Here is a 16215-nt window from a genome sequence, read left to right on the forward strand (position 1 = left end):
TATATTACTTAATAGCCACAGGGAAATATCTATGTCTAGTGTTAATCTTTTGAAGATGAAGAAAATGAAAAGGAGTATAGGCATAAGTGTACAATGTATCAAGTTAATTTTTGAAGCAAGTCTAAAGTTAAAAGACTGCAAACTAGGAATTCAGTTAATTGAACAGAGTGGTCAAGCAGTGTTGCATGGTTATGATGCGCTCTTACTTCTAATAATTGCTTTTGAGGATAAATACACTTGTCTGTAAAACTAGACGTATGCATTAAGAGAGACAAAGGGAGTAAGCTGGAAAAGATTGGAAATGATAGTCAGTGGATTAAGAACTGTGTTCAGAAGGATAACAGGCTTTTTCCTGGGCTCTCCACACCTTCTGCAACAGGTATTTCAAACATAACATACCAGTGTGGGAGACTGCACACAATAACTGCATTTTCACAAATTTCTTAACCATTACAGTAATTCTCCTGCTGAACTGGATGTTTAAAGTAATATTTTGAAAGGAGGGCAGTTCGAGCTATTTCAGATGAGACTGAGAGATGAGAGCAATATAAAACTTGGTTAAACCAGACAACTAAAAATAACCACTCTAAAGTGTAGTGTTAGCACAGTGCTAATAAAATCAATGCATTTGCAAAACACAGCTTTGAACTTCTGAAGCTACAAAAAAGGCTCCATGAGTTTTTTTTTTTCCACTCTAACAGCTTCTAACAAAAGCCTTTCACTGAAACTAAATGAGAAAGACTCAACTGATGAAACCTTCAAGATTAAACTTTGCCTTCTCACAAAAGTATGATTAAACAATCTGCACCTGAAACTCAGAACACACCCATGAATTAAGGCTAGTGACAGACCCAAAAAGACTTGATATGTTTCCTTGGAATCTGTGTGTTGGCAGAGCACTTCTGCTTTTTATGCCTACATCAAGTCCTTTATTTATAAGAAACAGATAAATTTCCCAATAATTTTCTATTTTTTCGCTTAAGTTACAACTTTACTTTTATTCCAATCTCTTTCTTTGGCTCTTCCTCTGTTGACTTAAAATTCCTTCCCATCTGTGGTGTTTAATAATTAAGTTTTTTCTTTCAGATATTTTATAGATTGCAAAAGAAAAGTGAAAGGAATAGCTTTTCAGAGTGACTGCCAGGAGAAACTATGCTGTCTGTCATCACATCTGCAATACACAAAAAAGGCACGCCAATTATTTTTTGGCTGGACATACAGTCTGTTCCTATGCCCAAGAAATGGAATTGCCTTTGGTGCAGGCTGTGAAAGATATTAGTGTTTCCCTTACAAATCCACTTTTTGGGTATAATGTATAACTTCTCAGTTGTGCATTTGCTGAAACATAGCATCCTTGTTCTCTTCTAGGAATGTATTTTTAAACAGACTTCTTCCATGTCATTGGATTAGGAAATCAGTACCCCCAGTTAGGGGCAAGTGATTATCTATCATCCTTCTTTGCTTCCATTTTTGTGAAGTAATCAAGTCACATTTTTAAGGGCTTGTTGTGGTTTAACCCCAGCTGGCAACTAAGAGCTAAGCCCCACATAGCTGCACACTCACCTTCCCTTGGTGGGATGGGGGAAGATTAAAAGTGAGAAAACTCATGGGTTCAGATAAAGGCAGTTTATAGGTAAAGGAAAAGCTGTGCACACAAACAAAGCAAGGAATTTATTTGCTGCTTCCCATTAGCTGACAGGTGTTTGGCCATCTCCAGCAAAGCAGGCTCCATCCTGCATAATGGTGACTTGGGAAGACAGACACCACCACTTCAAATGTCTTCCCCTTTCCCTCTTCTCCCCCTCAGCTTTACATGCTAGGATATTTCATATATAACATCATATGGTATGGGATATCCCTTGGATCAGTTGGGGTCAGCTGTCCTGCTTGTGTCCTCTCTCAACTCTCTGTGCACTCCCAGTCTACTTGATGACAGGGTGGCGTGAGGAGAGGAGCAGAAAGGCCTTGGTTCTGTGTAAGCACTGCTCAGCAATAATGAAAACATTCCTGAATTATCAACACTGTTTCCAGCACAAATCCAAAACACAGCCGCATCCCAGCTATTCAGCCCAAACCAGCACAGAGATGTCAGAAAATGGACTTTTATTTCAGCTGGTATCAGATTTTCATCCATGTGATGAAATATCACACTTTTGTTTAGTCCATGTGCCCCTCTTTTTATTCATTGGCCTGAAGATTTTGGCAGCAAACACGATGCAAAATTGTATGTTTAATAAGGCAAAGTTGCCTAAGATGCAGACGTTAATAACCATTTGGAAATAGTAAGATTGTGTGGCTAATATTAAAAAAGTAACATGCTGGCTCCATAAAAGCCAGTAAAAATATAACTGTTGACTCCAAAGAACTTTGAATAATTTTGCAAACAGAACAGCATGGGCTGCATTAACACTCCATTAAGCAGTTTTCTTCCCCTGCCTTACCCTGACTTTAATTGGAGCACTAGATTTCAGAGGTGACAGCATCAAGAACATTAAAATGACCAGGGTCTTACCAACTTTGTTCTTTCAAATCAAACTATACAATAGGTTGCCGTCTAGGTAAACTACACCCATTTTCAATTTTTGCTTAAACTCCTGTGGATTCTGTAATGCAGTCCCTGGGTATGTACTTGACTGTGATTGTACAACTCCTTTCTCAGTGTTAATAAAAAAACCAATCAGATCGCAAGTCTTTCTACCTGTTACTGGGACATGACTGTACCCCTCCTGCTGCAATAGGTGCGCCGAACAACGTGATTTTAAAAAAACCCAAAAAACAAAACAAAAAACCATCCAGAGATGGCTGCAACCCACTGGCAGTGTTGAGGATGGCCCTGTCCAACGTTTAGTCATGGATGGAAAAAAGGAGAGACCAGGACAGGCAGTGCATGCAGAGGAGCACACAGTCTCTGACAGTCACCCGGCACTGCGCATTTGCTCCCTAGTAGTTACCGACATCTTTGGTTCTATAGCTGGGCAGAAAATAGTGGGATTCATAGTGGCATAGTGGGACTCATAGGAATGGGACAATGTAAGTAACATAAGCAAAAAAGACTGAGGACTTTAGCCTGATCTAGTAAGTCTGTCTGGAAGAGCTATCCAGTGTCTCTACAGATTTGTTCTTAAAGATGAAACTATCTTCAATATGGTAACTGGGTTTTAGAAGCTTTATGTATGATGTCATGCCCAATATAAATGTACCATTTTCCCATACTAGAGGCATATTATGAAACTGCTTTTATTCAGTATGATGCAACACTTACCTGTAAGACCAGCAGCTTCTGCTGACAAGAAGGCACTCCAGGACAGGAGGAAAAACAGACCTGTTTCCAACATAGGAAACTCATGCAGCTTTGTAAATTTTGTCAAGTGCAAAAAGATTACTAAGGAAAAATAAAATCCCAAATGTTTTGTAAGTGAAAATTGCCCCCAACCTGATAAAGGATGAAAGAAAGCAAGCTACCTCCCTACACCACCTATACATGTTGAGTTCAGAAAAAACTGCACACCTTCTAAATTATCTTAAAGAGGAAAATCCAGTGGAGGTTTTAAACAGATAAATTCTACAAGTCAGCTATCTCAAGTAGTTTTGTGAGTTTTGAATTAGTGCCTCACTGGTTGCATTTGATATTCTTTGCGCAGGAAAAGGGAAAAGTAAGTCATTTTTTTCCAGTTTTGTAAACAAACTGGCATTTATTTACCTTTGCATCAATGCAAGAAACATGAAAATCACTGCTCTTTCTACAGTTGTATTTTACAGTAAAAATGCAGGACAACAGATATACCTTGTATTTCTAACTTAGATAAACTGATGGACTGGGTTTGTAGTCTAGTGTTTTAACCTCAAAGTACTTCAAAACACTTCCCTGAAAAACTAACTATAAATAGTAAAATAAAGACCAGAGTCTTGCCTAATGTTGAAAAAAATTTCTTTGTGGCTTCTGACAGATGAACTTTCCTGGCAGTTTATGATTTGACAATTTGTTTGAGAAGTCTTGAATCACCAGAGGAAAGGTTAAGGCTCAAACTAAGGATGTTCAGTCTTAGATATCACACATATTTTTGAACATCTATAGATTTTCTCTCTGAAAACAAACCATAAAGGATATTAAAGCTGTGACAATAGCATAAGAAGATCCCATGGCAAATGATCCAGCAAATATTCCCAGGAAATTTCCCACTGACTGGAAGAAAGCAGCGGCATCAAATGTGTTAGGATTCTCCTTAGGACTGTAAATGGATATGGAGCTGAAAAGAAAATGAAGGGATGGGGGAGAGGAAGAGAAAAGGGAATAATTAAGTCAATCACATTGCTATGATTTTGGAATGAATAATTGAAAATGGACATCTTAGGGACTCAAAATGCAAAACAAGGCTTCTCTCAAGGCTTCTTGTCTCTCTTAATGCATAATGGCAGATTGGAGAGCAAAGCAGATGGTGACTAGGGGGGTGGATGGACCAGTTTATTTTCAAGGTATCATAGTGGAAATCAGTAATCTACTGCCAGTCAGTAAACATTTTTGTTCTAGAAGTGCCATAAAAATATTATTTCTAGGCCAACTAAACATTAAAAGGTGGTAGGTGTATAAGAAAATTGCAGGGAACATAAATAACTTTGAATTATTTATTGGTCATATGTCTTCAGAGCAGTTACATATTCACAAATATTCTTGATAAAAAGTGCAGCTTTATGGCTGAGGCTCAAATGGGTGACACAAATCACAGTAGGTACCAAATCTGCACAGCAATCTTGTCATAAACTATCTAATAGTTCCCTTCTTGATATAAATAGAGCTTCATAAATAGAGCTGAAACCCTATCAAGAGCTCACCAGTAGAAAACCTTGTGGACAGAATGAATATTGTCCCACAGAAAGAAACTGCTGCAGTTGACAAAGGTCACCTTCTGCATCCCAGCCCTGGGTACAGCCAGTATGAGTACTTCTGAATGGGAAATGATGCTACCAAAGGGAAGGCTGTGCACTAAAGCATTTTTCAGTGTCAGAGCTGTTACTTGCCTCTAGTCAGTTATTGCCCAGAATACTAGTAACACAAAGTATGTATGCCTTTTTTCTTGTCCAAACATTAAATTTAACAGGCACAAAATAGTTCTAAGCCTCCCAAACTAATTAAGCAACATTTTAGATCTTTGTGGTTCTGTTGCTTTCAGTACTGTAGGTCTTTTATGTTCGTTGTCAAAGAAAATGTAGTCAACTTGGCACTGGATTCAAGAAAGCAGATTGGATTGCTGGAAAATGATTGGTATTTTAAGCATTAAAAATTTAGAATCTTAAAAATGGTTTGAATATTTTAAGCTCTTGCATATTAAGACTCTGATCCCTGCAGTCTGATGTCTTCCATCTGGAGATGAGGTTTGGAGATGAAGCTCTGTATGGAGGATATTCTAAAAAGTTGCATTCATTTAGGAATTCATTTAGGAATGATGAAGACATGTGAAAAGAGATCTTATGCTTTCAGTCTGTAAAAAAGGCACAAGGATTCTAAAGGCATATGATGGAGAACTACTAAAAATGACTGGTGAATATTTATCCTCTACAACAGTGTCCTGGGGGGAGAATGGGGGAGCGAGAGAGCAGCTGCATGGTTCTGAGCTACTGCCTGGGCTTAAACCACAACAAACAGAAATTACATAGCACCAAAATCTGGCATCTCCAGTTACGCTGATTAGCACCACTACAAAAAATAGTGAGATGATTTGTAGCAGAAAGTGCTATTAATGTAAGTACATAAAATATGTTTCCCAGAAGAAATGCTAATTAACAACATGTTCTATCTAAATTCTCAGCCCTCTTTCAATTGTGACTCTCCTGGATCAGGGGTCAGTTATAATTCTTTGCTTTTCTTGCCTTCAGATGATTCTTGAAATGTTTATCATCTCTGTCCTACTCAAAATGTATTGCTTTAGACCCCATATGAAATAAAGAATTGTATTAAGTCATAGATACATTCTGTAAACTGATGGAATAGTTCTATCAAAGGAAATGCTATCAGCTGTGACATTGTATCTTTGTAGACTAATTTACTAAGTGTATTTTGTATACTTAAGGAGGGCTTTGGTTTAGTCAGTTATTTAAAGTTGAAACTATTTGGTAGTGTAGCTGGAACTGTAGGACCTAAAACTTTTAGGCGGGTCTTGACACCAAAGCAACCACTTGGTTCTCTGATTTGCCCCAAATAAGTATACAGCTGCTGTTTTGTATTGCTTAGTGAATTATAAATCCAGAAATGATCTGTTGTGCCACAGGTGCTGCTGCAAGTATTGAGTGGTGAATTCAGAGAGGTCAACCTGACTACATCGTAAAATCAAGGAAAATTATTCTATGATATTGATAGGCTCTGCCTATGGAAGGGATGATCAGTAATAAAAAATAAAAGAAACAAACAAAAAAACCCCAAAACAAAAAAAACCCACCTCCAGCTTGATATGGAGTAAAAGTTTAGTAGTCAAACGTAAGCCATAGTCATTAACTGACTTGATATTATATACTAAATGTAAAGTTAAGATACTTTATATGAAGTAAGTTAACCTTAAGTCAAGGGAAGTTGACTTTGTTAAGACCAGTTAGAGTTCCAGTTTGCTCTCCAGTTTACCAACATCTTTCAGGTATGGAGAAAACAAGAAGAAAGCATCCTATTCTTAAGGTAGCTATTTCAGGAACAAATATGGAGTGACTCATTCTCACTGGGAAAATTTTCTATTCAATATACCCCCAAACCCCATGATTTTTTAAAAGCATCATAACACAACATATGCTCATTATGCTAACTGTGGTTTCTGGTCTAAATCTTTCCAGATCCCAGGCATCCCTGCAGCTCAAAGAGTATTTAGTTCTATTTTTCATTTTGCATTGTTCTGTACTAGAGCTATAATTTCTTTTTCTAAATATGTTCCTTATTTAACACTAACTTTTAACCCTTTCAGGGATCTAAAATGCATACTAATTTACCTGGTAATTTTTATATGTATCTGCTGTATTTCAACAGAACAGCATTTCATCCTGTTTATTCTAGTACTTCCTGCCAAGCCAATTATTTGACCTATAACCAAAATTACAGAGTTTAACACTAGAGAGAACCATAACTAAAAGTACAGTGCCTCTACTCTTACTTCTTTTCATCAGCAATGCAAGAAACATGCTGCATGACTTGCCATTTCTGCTATCTGTGCCTGATTCAAAGGGGTTTATCACAATTCATTAACAAGCAGTATGTGAGAGTTTGATACTAAATTTGAAACTGTATTTAGTTTTTAACTATTAGGGGTAATTGTTGACCCAGTATAAGAAAAAGGTGGGTTTATTGCCCTAAATTTGTATCGGAGTTGAATTAAGCAAATCCTGAAAATAAATGCAGTAGAAAATTATTTTTTCAAAGATTGATAAATGAACAGAACTAATAAAAGTTATGCTTTATTGGCCACCCATTATGAAATAGAGTGGAGGGATACGAATAAAAGGTTTTGTTGGTTCCTCACCGAATGCTTGACTGACATATCTCACAAACACCTGCCCCAGTCCCTACTATCTATACGTAAGTTTGGTTACCTCTGTCTCTCCTTCAGGTTGGAGCTATGAATACTACTTAGGTCCTTCGCTGGTTCTTATAAGGATTATCCAGCACTTTCTATATTAGAAAACTATTTAATAGGTCCCTTTTTCTTTCCAGTTCTGCTGTGCTTCCTTGACCAAGTAACAGTGGACAGGGTTAAGTGCTTTTCCAGCTTTTATAAAAAGGAAATCTAGGCAATATGTATTTATACAACAAATTGCAAGTTAGGATGGTAGCTTTTGCTTTAAACAGAAAGAAGGATTAACAGCTTGTGTCAGTTTTACCACGCGGATGATTCCGTTTCTTCCCTCTCTCATCTGTTGAGATCATTTTAGGATGAAAGCTCAACACGATGAAGAATGTTTCTTTCTATGGACTTCTATAGTGATATCATACTAAAGGTCTTCACGACAAGCAGAAGTGCTATTGCAATGGAAAGTATGCAGTCATGTTTCCAGTTACATCTTATTTGGTTACTTTTTACATCTTCAGTTGTGCTCAAGGAAAATATCATTTATTCATAAGATCTGTTTCTTCCTGTATCTTTTTTTTTCCTGTAAGTTTTCCCAGCCTGTGAATATAGCACAAACAGCTTTTTTATCTTTAGAAAGGAAGATTTCTTTCCATTTGCTATGTCTAAGAGCTTTCTTTTGCCCAGTAAGCTCCTTCCTATTTGCCATACTATCATGCACCACATAATATTGCACAGAGGAGGATCAGAAACAATCTAAAGTTAAAAAAAAAAAAATATCATATCTGAAAATCCAAGAAGGTCACATATTCCTTGAAACAACTTCACTGAAGTGGGATCTCCCTCTGGTGATGAATAAATATAGAACTACACAGTGATTTCATCAGCTTCTAATTAAGAAAAATAAAGCAGGCCAGGAAAAAATATTCTGAAGTTCAAGGTTATTTTTAAGAGGGGAAGGAGGTTACTTCTTCCTGACATTATAGAGAAAATGGTAGGTCACTACGTTAGAAAACTTGTAGCTTTCAGAGAAGTGGATTGAACTAAACAATTTCTGTTCCCACACAACTTTTTAACTACGTAGTTTTCCTAAAAGTGTTGGAGGAAAGATGAAAGGACTGAACTATAATTTTCCCCAGAATGTAAGCGTTTGAGCTAGAAGTCAGATGTGAAAGTTCAAGTATAGCACCTGCCACCTACATCTTCTCTTGACAAGTTATACGTTGGTAAAAGCTTTCTCATAAAACAGCTTCTCACACAGTAAGTGTAAGTAGATGAGCTATAAAAATGAAAACAGATAAAAGAAGCTTGGGATATGTGCTAAGTCAACAAAAGCAAATATGAAGTAGAGAAGGTTTGCAGACAATTAAGGGAGAGCAAAGAGACACAATAGTGCAGGAAGACTTTAGGACTAGTAAAAGCAGCCAGTTGTAGCAGTAGTTTGAGGCAAATTATAGAGAACTTCTAGATGAAAATTTCCTACAACAAACTCACTGTCAGATGTGTTTAAAACACTGATCAGTAAGCAACACAAATGCACAGAAGGTGCAATGAAAGAACATAGATGAGTTCTCTGTACATCTTTCTGCATAAAGAAATCTGTCTCCCTGGAGTTAATTCCTGACAATATTTGCAAATGTTTAGAGATTTAAGGCTTCAGAAACATGAATTTCACAGAAATACACATCTTAAACTTTCTATTCATATGTGTATAAGAACTGCAAAACAAAAATATTGCTAGTGGCAGCATTACTGCTCAAGTGGCTAGCATCTGAACCTTCATTTTTCTAGATATCTAAAACTTTATTCTCCTTGGAAATACATCACATTATGTTTTTTATTCCACTCACAGCCTGGTTTCAGCTCACTGCTAGCAGTGCTATTGGTTTTAATTCTAGAAAAAGGTCCAATAGTATTTTAGAAACTATCTTTTAGCTGGGATTACACTATTCTTTTTCTCCATGTCATGGCATATTTGCTTCCTCTCTTTTCTGTTCTAACTTTTGTGACTGTCTAGTCTTTTCCAGACTTTATAAACTATTAGAGGACATTTTATTACTTTGAACCAAACTAAAGCTTACTGTTGTCATATATAAGACTTTTACTGTTCATGGAAACCTTTCTCAGTATGGATTGTTACCAGTTTCAAACTGGATGGCTGATGGCAGATGCCAAAGCACTAGCCAACCTGGAAAGGTAAAGCTGTCACAGACTTTATGGAAAACATAAGTTTTCCCATTTATGAGGAAAAACACCATCTGCATGAAAATAAAAAGTGGAAATCAGGCTCTCTGCTAGATTTTCACTTAACATAAAATATCATAGGCTAGGTCTACACTCAGGCTCCTTTTTATGTGATGTAAAGCATTCTCATACCTGATGTAACTGGATAGCTTAATACATTTCTCAGTGGTATTACAAAGCAGATGCAGAATTTGAGTGACACTGTCCATTAACATGGGCAGTCAGAAATCATTTTAGCTCATCAGGAGTCATTTTTGGCTGTGAATGATAAATAATTTCCACACCAGTAACTACTTCAGTTTTGTTCTGTGATCAGACCCAAGCTGACACAGCAGCAGTTTGCAGTACTGTCAGAGAAAATAATGAGTAGCTTGTGATGTTCCAGGTACTTTCCATAATGCAGATCTTACTTCTCATCTACCTTCAAACATCGGAGACTGCAAAAGTCTGTCATTCTCCCTCCTTCTTCTCTCCCTCCCTAGCCATTACTCAGGAAACCTGCTCTACCTCCTTAGGGAGCCCTGGAAACCATCTCTTTATCATGGTGATCTCATTCTTGCCCTGCAAATTCTAACACCTTTGCCTTTAAATTATCTGGTAGCTCACCCACCCCGTTGGGGTTGAACCCAATATCCTAGTGCCTAGGAGAAACCTCTTTGAGCCCCTCTTGACATCGGTGCTGGGAACACTGATTACAACCCTGATTACAACTCAGACCTGTAGTCGTTTGAGACATGTAGAAAGGAGATGTGAGATGATAGTCTTGACAATGAGTAATGGCCTAATGGGCCAGTGAGACGAACAGTTTCAATCCTGAAGTCATATCCGATCTTGTGTGGACCTTCTCTAGCCCTGCACATCTGAGAAATCGTATGTGCTGTCTTAATGCGTCTGTACAAGTATCTTAACTTTTCATCTTTTCATTACTTCATTCTAGGGAGAGGTAAAAAATCCTGATGAACAGCAACTCGGACTTAAAATTCTTTGTAAAAGAAAACTAAGGCTTTAATAGTAAAATATACTCTCATTTATCTGAGGCTTGGTACAGGAATATTTCATTCTTAAATCATTGCTATTGCTTCTAAATATCTAATTTTCATAAATCTATTTGAAAATATCACAGTTGTTTTCCAGTGACAACTCTTTTACAAAAAGCTTGTCCCATGTCTTTGAAAAGGAATGAAGCACAGCAGCAGAAAACAGATGGCTGATAGTGGGTCATCTGTGACAGTATGTGCTACATTCTGTGTTACGCTATTACCAGCATCTGACTGCCTTTACTTAGGAGCTGATCATACCAAAAGGCACATAATTTACAGATTTCTGAGACTGCAACTATGATCCTGTCTCATCTGGATACCAGAACTGTAATCCAACTCATCGTTTCCAGTCTTTTCAAATGTTGCTTGAAAAGAAATGGCCTGTGCATCTACAGCAGCTTGAAATCTGCCCTCCCAGTTAGGGAGCTCTTAGTGCTTCATCTACTGCATAGATGCTTATAGTGCAAAGAATTAGAAACACAGAATCAACTATGAAGGATAATATATCTATAGAACTAATTATTATTGTATTAATATTAAGAGCTCAATTTCTCCTCTGCCTTGCATATCTGTTATGAGAGAGATATGCCTACTCTCTTATGCCTACTCAAAATAGAACTTATAAATTAGAATGATACTGTAAAAGATACATATTTTTCTGCATAGAAAACGTGGCTGTAAAAGTTACAAACCAGTGATTTGTCAAACCACCAACTCTCTGAGTTAACAACAAACAATGAATGAGGAAGAAGCTCTCCAGTCAGTATCTAGAGGAAAAAAGAAATACATTCCTACATGTTATCAAATCCTGTATGTTATTCTATTCTTATATGAATCAAATCTGCTGCATGCTAGTTAAACAACCCAGGCAGAGCACATTCAATGAATAATAGTACCTCATACTTTGTAAAGGCATCTTCAGGCACCTAAGAAATGCAATAATCCTTAAGAAACATTTCAGTTAAAACTGTTTCCTGAACAAAAAGAAAATGGAAAAAAAAAAAAAAAAGAAATCCTAAAAAATTTAAACATATATATTTGCCATTAATGAAATTAGATGTGCTGATAACGCTATTACTAACATTTGTTTATGAGCCTGAACTATATTTTGCCTTCCTCCTTCTGGTACTCTTGTCGAGAGTTATCATTCACTCACAGCTCTCACACTCAACAATCTGAACTTGTAAAATGCCTGAATGATTTGTATTTCTTTAACAACAACATAGTGTGCAGCACTTCCTTCCTTCATAGAGGGATAGATCTTTATCTCCTGTCATCTTTCATAAAACCACAGAATGGTTTGGGTTGGAAGGGACCTTAATGACCATCCAGTTCCAACCCCCTGCCATGGGCACAGACACCTTCCACTAGACCAGGTTGCTCAAAGCCCCATCCAGCCTGGCCTCAAACACTTTCAGGGATGGGGCAGCCACATCTTCTCTGGGTAACCTGTGCCAGTGCCTCAACACCCTCACCTTTTTTTCCTACTGTCTAATCTAAATCTGTCCTCTTCTAGTTTAAAGCCATTTTCTGTTGTCCTGTCACTATGTGCCTGTGTATAAAGTCCCCCTCCAGCTTTCTTGAAGGCTTCTTTAGGTACTCGAAGGCTGCTCTAAAATATCTCCAGAGTCTTCCCTTCTCCAGGCTGACCAAGCCCAACTCTCTCAGCTTGTCTTCACAGGACAGGTGCTCCAGCGCTCTGATCGTCTTCATGGCTCTCCTCTAGATGTGCTCCCGCAGATGCACATCCTTATGTTGAGGGCTTATTCTTCCCCATTATAGCATTCTTTACTTTTGTATTACCCTTTAATTTCTTGTCTGTGAGCCACAAGTCTCCAAAGTTGCTCAGTTGATAAATAATTATAAAAAACATCTACAAAGTCTTCCATTTATGTGACCTTGCCACCAGTTCAGGGTGATGAGACCCTGTAACAGGGATTTTCAGTGAAAATTATGTATGTCTTCAAAAAGTCAAAAATTGAATTGATGTGTATTTGCAAGTGTTCTATGAGTGTAGGCAAAAGAGTTTAATGTGCTCTTGGAGGCTTAATTCCATCCACAGCTCAGGTTTATTTGTACAAAAATGGCAAAATATGATACTATGAGACTTGATTTGCTCTACACACATGGACTCCAAAGAATAAAACATTAGAGCACAGTAAGCAAGTAGCTGACTGGTGTGTCTGTAAGAGGTAGGGAAGGTGATTACTGGAAAGATGGGTGGTCTTAATTAAACTCCCCTTCCATACTAAAATTGCAGGGATAACTCTAGGATGAGGTAATGAAGCCTTTCAACCACCCTTGTCTTTTACAGTGACCACACTCTTGCAAATAAATGTGACGCTTGTCTATGTCAATTGAATTCTACCTCCCTGTTGATAGAACGATGTAGCCTGACGGTTGCCTGCACTGAGTGATACACGTTAAAACACTGGAGCCGATTGCCACTAAATGACTATGATTTACCGTCATTCTGCTTGAGCACTCTAGATGAGACACTGCCTCAAACTACCATTAGAATGATGAGTATCTGAAGTAACTCCAATGATTCAAGGCAGCTGTTCCAGATTTACACTGGTGTTAAAAATAAGTAGAATATGACCCAAACACTTTAGAGAACCTCTCAAAGACCTTGGTTATTCATGAAAAATCCTTTGCTATTATGGGCAACTAGTAGAGATTAAGCAGAAATAGTCTGCACTAAACTTTTATTGAATTGGAATTTTCTTAGGATCACACAGCCCATGATTTTGCTCAGGAGAAGCTTAAGGCTGAAATAACAGAACATTATGTATATTTTATTCCAGACAGCATTATCTTCATTAGGGTTTGACTCATAACATTGTAGCAGAACTCGCTACACCTGTCTGCAGTGTGAAATACTAAGGGATGAATAGCAGCCTTTCCTTTGTAATAATAGCTAGTCCTTGTCCTTCACAAATGCATAGTCCTACTCACATCACCCTCCTCTGGGGTTTAAATTAACTCCTCCCTGAGAGTTAGATGGTTTAACAGTACTGCAGTACACTACAATCTTCTCTGAACCCCTTGAATGAATCTGAACGAAGGCATGGAGGGGCAACATAAAATTACTGATCAATGGAAGAACGTATACAGCAGGCTCTTACTTAATATTCAGAGCTTTCTTTTTTTTTCTGTGTCCTCTGCATATGAAGATCCTGTGACTGATGCTTTCAAGGGTTGTGCATCTGATTTGTGTTCACAGACAGCATTCCAAATTCACTCCCAAAGACAGCATGAGGAATCTTTAAGTGCCCAGTCCTCCCTGTATTGAGGAAAACAAGCAGCCTGTTCTTCCACTCCTTCTCTCCTCTTTGTCAGCAAAACAGCAAAGAACCCCATTCTTACCACTGGTCAGCCAAACCTCAACTGTTCCGTGTAACTGCCCTGTTTTAGGTGTAATAGAGGTGTCAAGAGGAAGGACAGAACTGGGACCATGCTACTGGTGATATGATACAAAGAATTCAAAGCATTAAGAGAAGGAACAGGAGAAAATGGAAGGAAACTGTATCTTTGTGATTTCTATCAGATCTCAGTTCCTTAAAAATATAATGTACGAACCACATGCTTTCATAATTTTTTCTCAGGCACAACAGAAGTAGGTTCTGTTTTTCTTCTGTTTTTCCTCTATTTTACCTCCCTGACATAAATTGTCCATGACATAAAAGTAATTTAATGAAGCTGGACTATAAATCTTTGGAATAAATCTAGAGTTTAGTAAGTAGTCATTGAAACATGGATACTCTTTGTCTGTTAAGAAACCTGTAAGCTACTGTTTGCATTTAAAATAAAACCTATACAGAGCTAAGTCTGCTGCTAGAGGATGCAGGTGGTCACTAGGTCACTAGGGATAGCCTATTGCCAATATTGAAGTGCTGTGCCACATTTCTGGCCTCTAAACAGCCTCAGGCTTTTTCACTTCCTGAATGCTTTCTATAAGAGATTGAGAAAGGATGCCCCAGTCTCCCTTCACACAACTCCAGCATCTTTAGGAACCTGTGAACAGAGTACACTGAGGGTCCTGATGCTGAATGAAATTGGTGAAGATAAACTACATTAAATCACATAAGAATTAAGAGTGAAAGGACTCTGAAAGTCTATCCATTTTTTTTTTCTATTTCAGTGTTCTCCCTCACTCTTGCCTAAGACTCTCCCTCACTCTTGCCTAAGACTCTCCAATGTGTAACAAATAGGAAGACGCATGATCCACAATATGGTATACCATCCCCGTACTGTCTGTGCTTGCAAAAACTTATTTACCATAGTCAGAAGGGGTTTAAATAGGAAAATAATTTTACGTTTCATGCACATTTGCCATCTCTGGAGTGCAGTTTGTCAATCTGATACCTAGATTCTTGTGGAGTTAAAAAAAAAAAAGATAAATTGAATGCTTTGAGAAATATTGGAAACAGATTCAAACAAAGTGGTCTATGTGATTTCTAATGTACCTGGGCCATAAGCTGGACAAGCCTACCTCAATTCTGACTTGGAACAACATGGCCTTGAGGTCAGTGCAAACCCTCTCTCTTTAGCCACATTTTAATACGGAAAACAGCACACTAAAATCTCAGGTAACATAGTACGTTGCAAGAGACATGAAGCAAAATCTTAAGGGAAGGTAGTTCATTTTGAACACTTTTGTGTTAACATTGTAAACTGCCTATGAATCTTTCCTTTGCATTAGACATTAACACGTTTCAAGAATGGGTCACATCTTCCCCTCCTCCCCTCCCCCCAGTGAAGGTACACCCAGTGTACCCAGTTTGCTGTTTGTTCTGTGCTTGGCTACCCCTATCAATTTTTTTTGCCCACTAAACAGATGATAATTTTGCCTCTTGCTAATCTAGATTTGATATGAGCCAGTAACCTAAAGAAGAAAGTCTTTTAAATCTCCAGAGCTGTTCAATCCCACCTACACTTTATTATAGAAAATATTTTCTGTATAGCTCTTTTAAAAAATAGGGCTAGTGAAAAATGACTCTGGCATTGTCTGAACGAAATACTATACTGATAACAGCTTCTCTCTCAAATATTAGTTCCACTTCTATTGCTTTATAATAAATGGTTGCAGCTGTTGCTATGGCAATTTCATTTTAAAAAATGTTTCCGAGTGAAGACAAGAAATGCAGCTGTTATCGTGAGAAAGTCTAAAATAAAACCAGATGTGAATTGTATGCTCTAGTGTTGGCAGTAATAATGTCAGAAACAAAATATGTTACATGTATTGTTTTCTTGATTTACTGGAGCTGAGGATGGGGATTTAGGGATATTCTGAATTGTGGGTCTCTGTTCCTGATCCAAATATAGCAAATGAATAGAATGAAATTTCACCTTAGGGAAAGGCACTTCACTTGCTAGAAAAGTTGGTCAGC

The 16215-nt window shown here is 37.7% G+C and overlaps 1 protein-coding gene across 5 annotated transcripts in view; it reads right to left on the reverse strand.

The window, feature by feature from the left end:
• The window catches only part of SLC9A9 (solute carrier family 9 member A9), a 199422-nt gene that overhangs the window by 116158 nt on the left and 67049 nt on the right, over positions 1-16215 (reverse strand). For all 5 annotated transcript variants that reach the window (XM_061365289.1, XM_061365290.1, XM_061365291.1 and 2 more), the window contains 2 exons: positions 4109-4247; positions 3263-3368 (listed from right to left, as the gene is read on the reverse strand). In XM_061365289.1, coding sequence (XP_061221273.1) covers positions 3263-3368; positions 4109-4247 — 245 coding nt within the window. The remainder of the gene's footprint in view (positions 1-3262; positions 3369-4108; positions 4248-16215) is intronic.

Source organism: Neopsephotus bourkii, unplaced genomic scaffold (genome assembly GCF_033783945.1).
Source record: "Neopsephotus bourkii isolate Nb327-2 ecotype Australia unplaced genomic scaffold, CSIRO-AGI_Nbou_v1 NB_1279, whole genome shotgun sequence".
NCBI lineage: Eukaryota > Metazoa > Chordata > Aves > Psittaciformes > Psittacidae > Neopsephotus > Neopsephotus bourkii.